This window comes from Martes martes (assembly GCF_963455335.1).
Source record: "Martes martes genome assembly, chromosome: 14".
NCBI classification, from domain to species: domain Eukaryota; kingdom Metazoa; phylum Chordata; class Mammalia; order Carnivora; family Mustelidae; genus Martes; species Martes martes.
In genome coordinates, this window is record NC_137902.1 from 52,826,176 (window position 1) to 52,843,042 (window position 16,867).

The window sequence follows — 16,867 nt, forward strand, 5'->3', positions numbered from 1 at the left end:
AAACGTAAATATCTTAAAGCTGAGAACTATTTATTTCCTTCTGTATGCCGCTCACATCTTTGTTGCAGCATTCTTTTCATAGTTGTAATCAGTATGTAATTGTTCCCATATATTTGGGTCTACATTTTGGTACAACTTAATAGTTACATATTTCTAAGTATATTAATATACCATAATTTTCATAGTTAATCTCATGTTTTTGGCGTTTGCGTTGCTTTCAGTTGTCCTTATTATGAATAGCATGCAATGCATATGTTTGTACAATAGTTTTTTTCTTGGGATAAATTTCTTGAAGAGAATTACGGACTTAAATATGTGTTTTAGCTTCCTTATTTTAGCTATGAACTGACAGATTACTTTGCAGAAGAATTGGACCAATATGAAGTACTTTTAGCAATGAATCCATTGATCTCTTTTTCCACAGTCCCATCTCATTGGGTTTTGGTCATTTTTATTTATTTTGCTTGGTAGCTACATAGTAGTGAACTACACTTGGTTTAACTTACATTTCTTTGATTTTCTAATGATTTTTAATTTAAAAAAATTACTGTCTACTTTTTCGAGTGTATAAACTATATATCTTATTTGACTACTTAAGTACAATCTGAGTAAAAACTATTTAGAAATTTCTCTGCTTACAAACAGGTTTAATTCTTAAACACTTCTGTAAACCCATTTGTTAAAAGTACAAAGTGACTGTACAAGTGTCTGCTACTGCCATCTGTTGGTGGCAAGCAAAGATATGCTTTTACTCTGGCTTATAGTTTTGTTAACTGAAATAAATTATATCCATTCATTTTTGGTTTAGGTAATAGGCCTTAATAATATTTTTTAATTTTAGTTCTCCTTTTGTTTGTGTGGAAGTTTTAGCTCTACCATATTTCATTGTATTTGTCTTTTACATAAAATTTTTAAGTAGTTACAGTTAAATACTTTTTCCCTATTCTGCCACCTTTTCCCTGTTCTCTTGTTAGACTAGGTCTGGGTTCAGACTCTAGTTTCTCATAGTTGTTATATGACCTCAGGCAAATTTTTTAGCTTCTGAGTCTTATTTTTTTTTATATTCAAAATGAAGATAATAGTACCTACTTCATAATCTTACAGGTGTTGATATAATGACTGAAATAATTTTTGGTTCATAGTATACTTATTTCTTCAGATAAAGTTTTCTGTTATATGTCAAATTCTGTGAAATATCAAGTAGTAGTTCTAATTGGTATCTCATTAAATCCATATTTGCATCTAGGAAGTTTTGTTTTATTGTTCCAATTTTTAGTATATGTGCTGCCGATGTGAGCACTAGGAAGTTTTGTTTTAATATTTACTTCTCTAAACTGAGATCAAGATCTCTTGCTCTATATAATTAGTTCATTTACTATAATTACTACATTTAATATATTTAATGTACAGTTATTCCATTTAAAAATCATGTAGTTTTTCTCTGAAAAAAATCTGTTACTGTCAAGTTAAATTAATACTATAGGATTTTATATCCTTATATTATTACAACTGGTGTCTCTTAACATATATTCTGTGTGTAAGGTATATATTATATATTTGTGGGTTTATCTTATGACAACTTGGATCAGCAGAATTATTTCCTACAGTAATTTTTATTTAGTTTAACTTTTAAAAATGTCATTTGCATAAGGCTGTTAGTGTTATTTATTTTTCTACATTTTACTTTTATTTTTTAATTTTTAAAAATTTGTATCAATATCATTAATAGCCATTTTTAAAAAAATGTATTTTAAGTAGTAATGACAGGTAATGATTTAGTCCTTTTCCTATAAAAAAAATTTCCTTGTTAAGTCTGTTACATTTGGTTTAGATACTTACGATTTATACGAGGACAGGGGCTGAATCACTTTTGGGATTCAACCAGGATTAAGTATAAAATTTTACTACATTCCAAATGAGATTTTATGTATCTAATTAACACTTTCCTCTCAATGATAAATTATGCTTATTTATCCACTTGTTATATCATTTTTGGACTCCAAAGATGAATTAAGTTTGATCATTAAAGAGATTTTGTAGCTGTGTAATCTTGGAGAAGTTAACTTAACTTCCCAGGATCTTTTCATCCATGGATTAAAGGAATAGAAAGGAAATAATTTTAAAATTTGGTAAGCTGTCATTTATGACAGTGTTTCTATGTGGAAAATACACTGAGTTCCAGCTTTGAATACTAGAAGTAGATCTCCCTTCACTGCCAACATAGCAGGTATAACAGGTATAACTCCTCATTTCTTCACCCTTCCATACCAAATATTTAGTAGTAGATACTCCAAGAAAATTTTAAGAATATGAATCTGAGAGTTTGTATGGAGGAATGAGAATGGCTTGGGGGAGACCATTGAGGAAATGGGAGGAGAGTAGGGTAGATACTAGGATGGGATAGGGAAAAGAGCTGCTGGAACTGGGTTTATTTCCCTTCCTTAGTCACATTCCCATACTTCTTTCCCTTAACTGTACATCTTTTCTCCTTTCCTTTCACCATGATAGCATGCCTTTCGTCCTCTCCTTCCTTTTTTCCTGTTCAGCAGTAGAACCATCCAGTGAGCTGGGCACAGGGAGAAATCTGACTTAGAAAGAAAACTTGGTGGTGTAGGGATTGCTGTGGAGGCAGAATAAGAGTTTAGCTTTTCTGTGGGGAAAGGGAGAGAGCAGGAATGGAGATATCCCAGTGGCAGGAAGGAAAGAATAGTTTTTGCATATTTAAGGGTGAGATTGGGTAAAGGAGTAAGACTCTCTTCTTAAGTGATAATCCTTGGTATTCTGTGGTGTTTAATGTATACGTGGAGTTACTTTTAAAGGCAAAAATTTGCATAAACATTGCATGTGTAAGTGCACAGAGCATTCCTTTTAGAGGTATTATTTAATCACTAAAGAAAATTTCTGAACACTGATTTCTGTGATATTTAGAATGCATACTGTTTCTTTCAGATATTTATCTTTTGTCTTGAGTTTGGTAAAGGAAATACAGAATCCACATGTGTTACAGTTTTACTAAACTAAAACTTTGCATTTCCTGTAATGGAATCATGTATCTCTGCATTAGAATGGAAGATACGGAAAGCTCAAACGAAACATTTCTGCTGCCTACTCTTAGAGCTATTACTTGCTTTGAAACAGTCTGTTGCTATTTCTGCAAAAAGATGTCCCTCCAGCTCCCAGATGGGATTGGGAACGAAAGCACATACTGTTGATCCTGAGTATGTGCAAAAGTTCTACAGTTCAGATTCAAGAAATTATGTGTTCTTGTTATTATGGAGTGTGGGAGGCTTAGCCTTTCCGTTATTCTAAGTGGGTAAGATTGTCCATTGAGGTAGTTTATAAAGTTACCTACATTTCTCTGTATATACTACAGATTTTGCAGATGTTGGTGTCCTTGAAGAACCACATGAGTTTGTATATCATTTGTGTCATTACCCTTCACTTAACATACTCCCATGGGTGACACATTTCCTTAGGGGTATCAGTATAAATGTGCGATTGTTGTTTGCACAGTCTTTTATCAGTCTTATGTGTTTTCACGTGTTTTTTTTTTCTGTCCCTAATTTGTCTACTTTCATCAAATATTATAGTCATTCTGTCCATAATTTCTTCTGACCACATATCTTTTAAGAAATCTTTCCTTTAGAGTCCTACCCAGTGGCATCCCTCTTTTATTCACCAGATCCTACAGTACTACATTTTTCAAATTTCGAATATGAGGGCCTTCATTTTTCTCCCTTTCTTTCTACATTCATTCTTCAGTACCACTGCCAAGTTAAATCTCTATCTTTTTATTTGTCTCAACCACCTTTTCTCCATCATTCACTTCCTTTTTTCTGGACTCTCCATCTGAAGAACGGCTCATATATGGCAATAAAAAAGGTACAGACCAGACAGAGTAACATTGTTTTGAAATATGACTTCATAAGTTATCCTCATGTCCATGTAAGTTAGCACATTCATTGAGTACCATTTATGCAGAGTCCTTTTGGGCCTTGTGCAAATTTAGTGTAAGTGCTGAGATAGAATTTGATGTTTTTAGAAGTCATATTCCAAGATATCTGTCTTTCTGTGCATGGAAATATTTTTCCCTCTTTTTCATTCCTCTTGTTTTAAAATTTCATTCTTTTGCTTATTTGTAATGTTTTGTACTTTTCCCTGCATGATTAGGGGTGTTTGATTGTCTGTCTTATTCCCCAGAGTAATTTTACTGTGGACATTTACTTTACTATTATGCATGATGTGTTTGTAGACTGATTTAAAATCCTGAATTGTATAGTGTTTTTATATCCCAGTGATTTTTTAAATTTGAAATCAGTATAGTTTACATATTATTCAGTTTTACAGATATATAAATTAAGGCTGAAAATATGAATGTACCTCATTGCAGCCATCCTCTCCTATCCCCATACTCCTCTCCCCCAGTCTAGCTATTTTTAAAATTCCATCAATTTTAAAACAATGTTTATGTTAATTAATTCAAAGAAATCAGACTTACCTTATGTCCTTGGACAAAACCATTAGTAAACTTAGTTTTGTCATCTCTAAAATGAGGAGATTAAACTTTGCATTATTCCTAATGTCTCTTCAAATTCTAATGTTCTATGATGCTGGGACTTTTAGTAATTTTTTTTTTTTTTGCATCTTAAAAATAGCTGCATAGTACCATAGTACCTACGCAGTTTTGAACTTGCAAAAGCTGTAGCTTCAGTGCTCATAATATTACCCTTTGGAGCATCATAAACATGGTCATGGAGCCTATTTTCTCTAAAATATGTCTTTTGTTTTTGTCTTTGAAATTGGATTTCTTTTCTGTTTCCTTGCAGTAAGGTCCAGTCATCATCTTAGTTTTTAATTATATGGTATTTGTGGGCTGCTTGAATTTTAAATGAGATGCTCTACGCCAGAAAACTTATGGTTGTTCAGACCTCTGTATATCCATGGCCCTTTTAGTCTAGTCTTTTTAGCCTTTCCTTAACTTTCTCCTCAACCATGGTGCTTCTCTATGTGTTTTCATCATGCTGAAGCACAGCTCTAAGGAGCCACACTCTTGGGTCCAGAGTGATTCTAGTTGCTGTATATGAGATAACAGGACTGGGATTGTTGTTGTTCTTTCTGGAGGCCAGGGGAAGGAAGATACAACTTTGAGTTTTTGCTGAAGATCAAGTTATTATGTTCTATTATTCTCTTCTGTGTTGGTGATAGGCAGTACAGCTAACCCTTTAGAGAGGAAACATGAGTGATCCTTTAGCCATGTTTTTTAGGGAATCTTTTCTCATTGTTCACTCTCCTTGTGTCATACTCATCTAGGGATGTAAGAACTTATATATATTTGCATGATCTTGAGGACATTTAGTCCATGAGGTTAAGATGTGCATTATTACTGATATGCTGGTATGGTCCTTAGTTCGTCGTCGTCTGCACAGTAGTTATCTCATACCATTGTTTTTAAACCCACTTTGAACAAGGAACTTACTCTGTCTTAGTAAGATGGGATATTTCCAGCCTGCATGTCAGAGGCTTTTATAATAGTTAAACAGAAGCCTATACAGAGTTATTACCAATTCGTGTCTGTTAGCTTGCATGCATAGGCCCTCATGAGAATTAAAGACTATAGGATTGTTACCCCTTTTTCCCCCTCTGGTTTGTGATACAAGTTGGGTTCTAGTTTCTTTCCCATTGCTGTTTTAATGACTAGCAGTAGTGTGAGAGTCATGTTTGTGGATTACTTTTCATTTGTATCTGTATCAGACCCCAATATTAGACCAGTGCTAAGCTAAACATTGAAGGAGTGAGAGGCTTTCTGGCATGAGTTCGCCTAGTCTCCTCCATGTGAGCTGGTGGCAGAGGGTTTGATGGGTTAAGATGAGCGTGGTATAGGTTAATAGAATGATGCAAGTGTGGATGCCCTAAACTTGAGTCTTTTTTTCTATTTATTCCATTGAAAGTAGGTTCAGCTGCAGCCCGGAAAGAAATCATAAGAAACAAAATTCGAGCAATTGGCAAGATGGCAAGGGTCTTCTCTGTTCTCAGGTAATGATATATTTTCCTGATTATTTGCTTTACAGAAATTCTTTTATTGTACTTTGCTATAAGCAGACACCCAAAAGCAATTTAGTAACATTCTTCCTATAAAGAAGTTAGTTTTACATTTACATAGTGAAGAGGGGAACACAATTCCCTTTGAAACTAGGGGTTTTGACCCTTGCGATTACTATTGCTCACTTTGAATATGTGTTACCTTCCTGTAATGAAAGCACTAGTTCTACACCTTGAAAATTAGAGTAGGATAAGGAGGAGAGGGTACCTTTTAGAGTATGCCTGATGGACTTACTCGTCCATATAGGAAGTTCCTTTTGTTGGAGCCACAAACAATCTTCTTTGGGTGAATTCAGGAAGACTAGGTTTAAAGGTACACATAAATGGGTCAGTCCTTAAAAATGTATTTGCAAAACTGTTTATATCAGACATTTGAACTTTATGCCATAGAAATAACCATATTTTCTTGGGGTACCTGGGTGGCTCAATCATTAAGCATCTGCCTTCGGCTCAGGCCATGATCCCAGGGTCCTGGGATCGAGCCCCGCATTGGGCTCCCTGTTCAGTAGGAAGCCTGCTTCTCCCTCTCCCACGCCCCCTGCTTGTGTTCCCTCTCTCTCTGTGTCAAATAAATAAATAATCTTCGAGATTTTATTTATTTATTTGAGAGAGAGAGAGAGAATGAAAGAGAGAGAGAGAGAGAGATGGGAAGGGGGAGGGTCAAAGGGAGAAGCAGACTCCCTACCGAGCAGGGAGCCTGATGTGGGACTTGATCCTGGGACTCCAGGATCATGACCTGAGCAGAAGGCAGTCGCTTAACCAACAGAGTCACCCAGCTGCCCCCAAAATCTTTAAATTAAAAAAAAAAAAAAAGTATTTTCTCAATTGTATGATTCTCATTAATGATGAATCTCATCATATATTTAATAAAGCTTCTTAGGAAAAACAATATACGCCTCACTTGTAAGGCATACCCTCTTATCTGAAACATTTAAAATATGGAAGAGAATATCTTGGACTTGAGGAAAATACGGTAATAACATTGAATGTCATAAATTATTTACATGACCTAACCTCTGGGCCCCATCTCCTCTTTTAAACTATGTACTTTTTTTTTTTTTAAGATTTTATTATTTGACAGAGATCGCAAGTAGGCAGAGAGGCAGGCAGAGAGAGAGGGGGAAGCAGGCTCCCTGCCAAGCAGAGCACCCGATGTGGGGCTCGATCCCAGGACCCTGGGGTCATGACCTGAGCTGAAGGCAGAGGCTTTAACTCAATGAACCACCCAAGTGCCCTTGTTGGAAGTCTCTGATGTTTGTTATGTCTCTTTGCTATAGGGAGGAGAGTGAAAGTGTGCTGACACTCAAGGGCCTGACTCCCACAGGGATGTTGCCTAGTGGAGTGTTGGCTGGAGGACGACAGACCCTGCAAAGTGGTAATGATGTTATGCAACTTGCTGTGCCTCAGATGGACTGGGGCACACCTCACTCTTTTGCTAACAATACACATAATGCATGCAGGGAATTCCTTCTGCTTTTTAGTTCCTGTCTCAGCAGCTGACACAGGCAGAATACTATATGATAGGGAGTGTCTGCTTAATAACCTGACCAGGGCAGAAAATTGATAGAATGGGTATTACTTTCAACTGAAAATAATGGTCAGTCTCTCAGCTTTCAGTGAAATGATATGGGAACGGCTCATATCATAATGTCTAAATATTTATTTATTTTTGTTTGTCTAATGCATCCTTTTCTTTTAAAAGCCCCAGTTTCAGAATGTCAATCAAGGATATCCATATTACTAAAATGGAAATGTAATTCCAAGTTTCTTATTTCTAATTTTTTTAATTTATGTAATTGTATTAGACTATGCTTATATTTTCAGATACTTAATTTTAGAATTAACAATCTGCTTGGGCCCCAAACATTACTTATGCACTTCACTTGCCAAAAGATTTGTGCAAGGTTTTGTACCCTGGTAAATGATGCCAAAGTTTGTTTTCTGTGGTGTTTGTCAAATGTTCTATGTATAATTGACTGTCTGTAACATGCTGTTTTCTTCCTCTGCAGATGTAGCTGCTTTCCTAAATCTGTCTGTCTTTCTTTAGGTTAGCTGTATGTCTGTAAAAGTATGTTAAATTAAATTACCAGACGCTTGTCTGTCTTTTGATGTAGAAGCAACTCTGTAGCACCTTGTTTTGAGGTTTGCTGCATTTGTTGCTGTACTTTGTGCATTCTGAACATGAATGTAACATTAGATATTAAGTCATTGTTATAAGGGGTTGAACTTAAATCCTGTAAGTCAAAATTGAAAGGGTGTTATTAAGTGTGCCTTTATTTTGCATGAAAATAAAAAGAATTATACGTAAAGCATTCCTGTAATCTGGCTCATTGAATATTTTATATTTTAAAAAAAAACTTATTTTTTTGGCGTAAATATTTGTGTAAATACTGGGTTAACTTTTGAAAGCCCATTACATATTAAATAGAAGAGTGATATGAATGTTTTAGAGTATACACAAAAACTCAAAGTCTAGATTTCTTTCCCTTGTGGTTGGAAAGCAAAAGATGTGATATGGAATAGCTTTAATCTATATGTTTTATTGTAGCCACTTTTGACAGCCCTCCAGGGGTCATTGCTCTATTGAAACAGGCAGGAACAGATCTGATGTTTTCTTTAGTCATGACTAGCTTTCTTCCTGGTGTTATAATTAGTGAATTTTTTTAAAGCAAAAAATAAATAATTCAGATTTTTTAATAAATTTAAAGTAGATTGACTTTTCACAGTCTCATTTCACTCAGTCTCATAATAAATGCCTAAATAAATAAGAAAATTTTTCCTGTAGTAAATAATTTCTCCTTCTAGCCTATACATGTTCTATTTTATATGTTAGTGTGTTGTCTGCTACCATCACTGGTATATGTGAGAAGTACAGCTATGTTTTAAAATGATAGTTTCAAATTTTCATTCTGAGTGAGGTTTCCTTTTTTTTTTATTAAAAGAAAACCTGCCTTGATTTTCTTTATATTCCTTGCTCTCCATTTTTCTTACTATATTATAGACATTAGCAAAATGAGCTAAAAAGAATTTCGCTAAAACTAAGACCTTAAACATTCAATAAAACTAGCAAAAATGAGTGTTAATAGAAAAGGATGAACTTTAGTAGCTTGAAATATGTTATATTCTTTCTCTTTTTTGTTCATAAAAGAAAAAATGAAAGGCCTTATGCTTTAATAAATCTCCAGTACAGTCATCTCCATTATCCTTGGATATATTATTACTTTGACGTTGTATCTACAGCAAACCCTTCTTTCAGGTGTCACAATTAGTACCTGCTAATTACATGCTTTGTTGGCAGCTCAGCACTTCTCATTCTTAATTTGCATGCAGCCTGAAGCTCAGTCTTCCAACTTTGACCTTACCTCCAACTGCAGGAAAGGTTTGAAGGACAGCTTTACTATAGGGATTGTATTCCCACAAAGAGTGAGTTACAGGACAGTGCTGAGTTTAAGGGGTCTAATTTGGGAAACTAGATAGCTCCGTAGCTGTGCCAGCGATGGCTCTTGATAGTGTGGAGCAATTTTCCTAGCATAATAAGATAAACCCATTTTGAAGCACATAACAAGACTCATACAGAAGCTGCATCTGTGTGATTTAAATTTTTTTTCTAATATCTTAGTAGACATGTTCCCTGATAGGAATAACTAAGAGTTAAGTATTGCAAAAAGAAGGTTTTAAAATTCTAATACCTCGGTCCTGTCTTCAGAAAATAGTCCGATTGCCTTCTCAATAACCTTAAAGTTAATTTATATTTCTTGAGTGTTTTCACAAACTACACAACTCTTTTGGAATAGGAATTGATATATTTTATGTACATTTTCTTCAAGGAAATTTATTTGGGAGCTAGCCCTATAACGCTGCCTTCACCAGGACATATATGGGAAAATATGTAATTCCAAGTTCTTCTTCATTATTTATCCCATGTAGTATCGAGGAACACAGTTTGTGACAGCACTGTACCTAAACTTACTAAGGCCATGTCAGGATGCCCTATAAAACTGAAAACAAATAGAGGAAAAACAGTGTCTTTCAGATGGAACTTTACAATTATCAAATCTCTTTCCAGCTTAATGTTTAAGCTTTAAATGACCTTTTATTCAATTCTAAACATTCAAGCTTGACATGGTATGCAATTTTGAGTGTGATATATATTTTGTGTCCTCAAAAGGATTAGGAGCATTTAGAAGCTTCTAGAAAGAGCAGAGAATATCATTTGACCCAGAACATGCTTTTACATATAATAGGATGGTTTCAAAAGTATGTTGTTACATTTCATAATTTGAAAAATTTATTAATAGGCTTTTAAACTACTGATGCACTCAGATACTAATTCTTATAGTAATATCAGGTTTTATTTTTAATTTATTACCATATCCAATACAAGATATGAAATATTTCATATAAAATCACTTCTGTTACTGTAAGCTCTTTAAAACATTCTGATAGGCATTTATTTTTTTTTCCCCATTCAATGTCTAAATTATAAAGAAAATAGTCCATATTTTGAAAAATAGAAATTGTAGGGCTGATCAAGAAGAGGTGGGTCATTTATCCCAGTTTTCTGTGTGGGAAGATACAAAGAATATATTCCAGGTATACAGAGCTAGGTTTTTTAAAATGGTGATTTGTACAGTGGGTATACAATAAGTATGTCAGCTTGGATTTGTAATACAGTTTAACAGTTAAGGAAAGTTAATTCTTTTTTATTCAGTGTTCATCCTACTTTTTTTGGGTCCCCAACTCACTTTACTATCTGGTTAAGATTAATGAATTTCTAATTTAGATCTACTTTAATTCCCTAGATTAATCAGTTTTCTTTCACATTAATAACTGCTTTGGACAAAATTTATTATTTCTAAATCTAATTGGCCTTCTAGAAGAAGCAAAATAGAAAGGAGGGGCTTATTGTTATAAATATTCTGAATATGTGCACTTTGGGTAAAAAATGGAGAATTTGCAGTATTGTCAGGCAACATTGTCCTCTGCAGTCTTTGATCCTGGTCCTCAGTGTGAGTGCTTTGTACAGTTTGAACCCAGAAATGAGCCAAAAGAATGTTTCACTACAAAATGTATGACTAAATAATGTTGTGATTCTTTAAATGGGCCAGAGACAAGCTATACTACTAAGAAGCATTTCTCCGTTATATGACCTATGTGTATGTCCATATCATACAGTAATTAGGATTTATTGCCTGTAAGACCTCACTTCTATCTTGATTCCTCTCTAGTTGGTAGATGGGCTTGAAAAGATATATATTGTCCTTTTAATCTTCATTTGAGAATGCATGCTATTAGTACCTGAGGCAGATTTGAGTTCATGATAAACTGAACCTAAATAGCTTTTTTAAAAAGGCTATAGATATTAATATCTTTAGATATTTGGGACACCAATGTTAGAATAGAAAGGAAGTTCCTATAAGACAAGGAGGGTCTTTTTAGGTTATCCACAATCAACAGAGCTACATAACTGTTCTGCTTAGAGTAATTCACCAGGTTTATAGCCCTTAAGTTTCATTGTGGCCGTACTGACATCTGCAGCTTTTGCTATGCCTTATGAATTAGAAGCAAAAGGAAAAGCATTACTGACCCTTCTACTTTATATCTTGTGGAACAATTGATAATGAGAATTGTTTCAGTTAGATGGGGGAGGGGGGAGAATCTTCTGTTTGCTCTTCTGCTACAATTCTGCCATCAAAATTTAACCGTAGAGAATTCCCTTGTGATTGTGATGGATGTGATATAATAAATATGTTGAAAAGTTCTAAGGCCATCAAAATACTGAATTCACAATAGGTAATTAATACTGGAGTGCATTTGCATGGGTGCTGAGGTGTCTGTGTTTATATTAGGTCCATGTGTTCTGTGCTCTGAGCGGTGTTGTCATAGTGCTGTGTGTAAACTGTGCTGTGTCAGGAATTGGGGGATTGGATGGGGCTCTCTAATATGGTTACTATTTATGTTAAATTGTAAATGATGATGTAGTATGGGATACTGTGATATTTTACGTGATCATTGCCTTTTCTGCTGTACAATATGACCCTTCTCATCTCTCTCATTCATTTTGCATGCCTCTGCTCACTTCTGTACAGCCACAGTTGAGGCTATTGAGGCTGAAAAAGGTACGATCAGAGTCCTTGCGCTGGGCAGAGATCTGTGGTGTGTGGGTGGGCATCAGAGAATGTCCTATGGGTGTGTTTTACTCCTAGTTTGCACAGCCCAAGATGAATCAGACTCACTGACTCATCAAGTTTAATAGTCACATTCCTCTTTTTTTTCTTTTCCTTTCTTTTCTTTTCCTTTTTTTTTTTTTTAATTACAAGGACCAATTTCCCTAGTGATAATCTTGTTTTTCCCTTTTCTAGTATTGTGCACAACCAGCATTTACCATTCCTGAATTCTTTAGAGTGCAGCATGTTATGCTATATTATTATAGCATTTGAAGTTGCAAAGAAAGGTCTAGTCTACATTTTGCATGTTTCTATGCTATTTAGGTAATTTTTTTCCCAAATGAAACCCCCTCTAGGTATAGGTTTGTGTTGGTTTTTACTCGTTTTCAGTAATTCACCTGAGAGTACAGGAGCTGTCACTATGATTTTTATTTATTTTTTTGCTGTTTGGCCTAGAGTTTGCTGATAATATTTATTCATATATATATGCTAGCTTGATATAACATCACTAAATGCTTTGCTGCCCCAACCATTTATTTGGTTCACATGCACAGACTTTGAGTCCCAGGAATTGCACATATTATAAAGCAACCAGATTATAACCAGTGTTATGGAAATCTTCTGTATGCACAGTTTAATAGTAGAAAAAGCATCATTCCAGATGAAGTGAATGAGAAATTAAAACAATTGGAGGAGGATTATCATTTATTTTGATTTGGGTTTTCAAAGAACATGCAGTGAATGGCCATTGAATTAAGGAAGACATTTCTTAAAAATATGAAACTGAGTACTTTTTACTATCAGCCAAATACAGATCTAACTCCTGGAGGCATTTCCCACCTTTTTCATTTCATTCTGGTGGTGATGGGGTGATGATACCTTGACCTCCAAGATAGTTCTGATCTGCTAAATTTTAACATACTTTGCCTCTTTCTCCTCCCAAGCCCTTGGTACAGATTTGTATGTCAAGGTTAACCTTGTTTAGCCTCCTCACTTGCCCTTACTCTTGTTGCTGCCTTACTGTGATAGTCACTGGTGATTTTAAGGTCTGAGGTAGGAGAAACTTGGTATAGTAGAAGTCAGACTGAGACCCTGAGACCATTGCCTGTAAGTTAATTTGGGGGTCAGGGAAGGGTTATTTTTGTGAGTTCTCTTTTAAAAGCTATGCTAACACTTGTCATCTATGAAGCTATCATGTTTATATTTAGGTTTAAACATTTCACATTTTAAGGGGAAGTCTGGAATGGGGGTAGGATTCGGTTAAAATAAGATTTAAATATTGCTACATACAGCTAATTTCTTTCTTCTTAAAAATCATTAATTATGTTTTTGAAATCTCAGAAATGTTTTTCTATTACTGACTTTCAAATTTGCATTTTGTTAAGCAATACGAGGATTCTCTCCACCACATAGAATCTGCAGTTTTGAAGAGGCAAAGGGTTTGGATAGGATCAATGAGAGAATGCCACCCCGGAAAGATGCTGTACAGCAAGATGGTTTCAATTCCCTGAACACCGCACATGCCACTGAGAACCACGGGACTGGCAACCATAGTGCCCAGTGACCCACGGCTTCCCAGGGACTCTCACATCTCGGGCCCCAAATGGACAGATCACCCCCAGGATCTGGAGGGGTCGGCCAAGCTGACTGTAAATGTCACAGTCCCTCTGGAGAAACCATTGTGCTTTTTGAGACCCCAGCCCCCTTCCTGGATGGAGGCTTGAGGGCCCTGGGACATGTGGTGATATCTGATAAGATTGAGTCATCGCTGCCAAGGTGGAGAGCAGTGAGCAAGGGGCTTGGGGCAATTTCCAGTGGAGGGCAACTATACCTCCATTTATGCTTGTGGTTCACACATTTAAGTTTACAAATGAGATTTCTTTTCCCCTCAGTAGAATTAGATTTTGTTTTTTAACCATGACTTCAAATGCAATCCTAAGAGCTAATGTGGACTTTTTCCCCCCATGAAATGTCTTTAAAGGATGAATTAGCATGGTCTTAAAATACATTTCTGAGGTTATTAAGCTGTATTTTGAATTATGGGCAAAATGCTGAGAAAACCAGTTGGCATTTATACAAAATGCTGACCTCAGGTCTATAGTTCTTAAATGTGGCTAATTCTGTAATATAGTCTTGGTATTTTTCAATTATGAATGCATAACCTATTTCTAGGCAGATTCTCTTACTTGAACACAAATCCAAAAACTAATTTAGAATCTTTTTTGCCCAGATCTTTTGAAATTTACACCCCAGAGATTTAAGAAGAAAACCTCTAAATTTCAAAATTATGAAGAATTACAGAATTACTCATTTAAGGTACTTTAAAAGAAGTTTGTACATTGTCAAAGTAAATTTTAATTCAAATCATGTCTGTAAAACTTGACGTATTTTGTGTATGCATGTTTTCATTTTTCAAATATTTAATATATAGACCTATGATGTACAGGTACGACATGTATAGGTTACCTAGATGTTATGAGAAATTTTAGTTTATTGTGAGTACTCAAGTTGCTTAAATAGCCACCAGGGTGATTTGCTGCTGGCTTTCTATCATTTTTATGTTTTGATGCAAAGGAAATTTTAAAATGTTCTGGAAGTGTTTTTGATTAAGCAATGCAGCATAGAAGCAATGGTTCTGTTCAATCATTCAGATGTTAGTGGAAGCATAAAAGTCAAGATTGCATGTTGAACCTTTTCTTTTGATAGTTACAGAACTGCTTGGTTAAACTAAATGGAACCATGTGCTAATTTTTCACAATTATTGACCTGTATTGATTGCCACTGTAGTTTGGTATTTCCCTTTACTTTGGTGGCCTGCTTCCCTCATGCCCTGGAATACAACTCAGAGCTCCAGGCAGCGGAACCATCTATTGTTTTGTTTGCCAGAAAGTGCACCCTGTACGGTCTCCTGTCTAAGTTGGAAATATTATGCATGTGCAGGACTATTCGAGTATTTTATAAACAGTAGCACACAATAAATTCCATGCATGGGCCGCTGCTCCTATCTCTGTGTTGGGTTTTATTTGGAACATGTAGTCTGATTTGACCTCATGCAAATCAGAAAATCCTGTTAATAGGTCTGGGATATAGCCTTCAGAGATTATCTCGTGGATGGTTCATGGTAATTTGATAAATTAAATTCTTGTCTTCATAAATTTTCTTTTTTTTTTTTAACTTTGGTTACATCTGTCTTACGTAAGCATTAATAACTGAAAACTAGAGTACTTTGGGTGCCTATTAGAGGCCTCCTAACTCTAAAATCACTATTTCATTTAACTTTTAGTCGAAAGAAAATGTTACTGTGTAGAGTTTTATTATAGTAGTATTGGGAATTTATCGGGTGTTTTAACAAGAGAAAGAATATTCATAATACTGTATTCTCTTGCCATCACATTCCTTTCTTTTCCATAATCAAAATAAGTATGAAATTTTGCAAATTGAGGGAAATTAGGATATTGCTCAACATTTTATAATATAGTCATATAGTGACTTAACAGTTTCAACAATAATTATAAAGATGCACATTACAAAGCATTAATTTAATTTGAACTGTATATACTTGCCTTATTCCAGGTAGCAAACAGACCTCAAATTTTTGATTATTACAGCTTGCAGTTGCTCTGTTATCAGCTTGCATACATAGCAGTCCTTGAACTATCCTTAAAGCTACTGTGCACTGCATACCTTTAAAGGTTCTTCTGGATGTTACTGTTTTATGAAAACTCTGCATCTCTAAATTAAGAGCTTAACTAGTATATCAGGTACCAGGAACTTCCTCAGCCCTTAGGTCCATCACTGGGATTCTTGGGTAAACATAAAACATCATTAACAAACTAGAAGAATTATGGGTTGATGGTAAAGATTAAAAAGAAGAAGAAAGTGAGAGAAAGGAACAGAATGCCAAAAAGTGGTATACAGTAAGAGTGGTAGAAAAATCACCCAGTGCCTCACAGACCACTTCCTAACTGTTGAATAAGAACCTCTTTCTAGTCTTTCTTCATAACTGTGTACCATAGAAGTATTTTTTCACTATGAACCATAGAAGCATTTTAAGGCTTTTTAAAAAATGTAACTTACGATGAAAGCAAACTGAAAAGTTCAGATCTTTCTAAATTGTAAATTTGAATGTCTACCAAAGCTAGTAGTAGTGATGGTTAAAATATAAATTAATATTCAGTACCAATTTTTTCTATATATTATATCCCTTTATATCCAAAGATGACACTTCTGAGTTAGAGAAGACCATCTCTGACTTCCTGTGCCTTCTGCAGCTCAGCCATCATTCACAGAACTCATAACCTTTAAAAGTGCTGGCAGTTAAATTTGAAATAGGTCTGAAATCTTTGCTTATAATTAATTACTCCTGTTTTACTCAGGATTTTTGCGTATTGCTACTGACTTTCTTTCCTCCACAGCTGTTCTGAATAATATGTAATGTTTCATTGCATCCTTAACACTTAACTTTTACTTTCCCTGTGTGTAGTTGATTTCTACAGTTTGGGGTTCCTTTAGAATCCATCCTCTGCATCTATTCATATGTAAATTTTTGATTTGCCACATTCCAGGACCTCAAATTGACTAAGTTGTTCTGTTCCCCAGTT

The 16,867-nt window shown here is 35.0% G+C and overlaps 1 protein-coding gene across 5 annotated transcripts in view; it reads left to right on the forward strand.

Moving 5' to 3' along the window:
• PPP3CB (protein phosphatase 3 catalytic subunit beta) overlaps positions 1–15,270 on the forward strand; it is a 55,282-nt gene extending 40,012 nt beyond the window's left edge. Inside the window, exons 11-15 of one of the 5 annotated variants that reach the window (XM_080822531.1) lie at positions 3,856–3,882; positions 5,949–6,033; positions 7,377–7,474; positions 12,189–12,218; positions 13,652–15,270. In XM_080822531.1, the coding sequence (XP_080678657.1) occupies positions 3,856–3,882; positions 5,949–6,033; positions 7,377–7,474; positions 12,189–12,218; positions 13,652–13,830 (419 nt within the window). In that variant the 3' untranslated portion in view covers positions 13,831–15,270. The remainder of the gene's footprint in view (positions 1–3,855; positions 3,883–5,948; positions 6,034–7,376; positions 7,475–12,188; positions 12,219–13,651) is intronic. The other 4 variants (XM_080822532.1, XM_080822533.1, XM_080822534.1 and 1 more) reach the window with 4 other exon arrangements.
• The last annotated feature ends 1,597 nt before the right edge of the window (positions 15,271–16,867 follow it).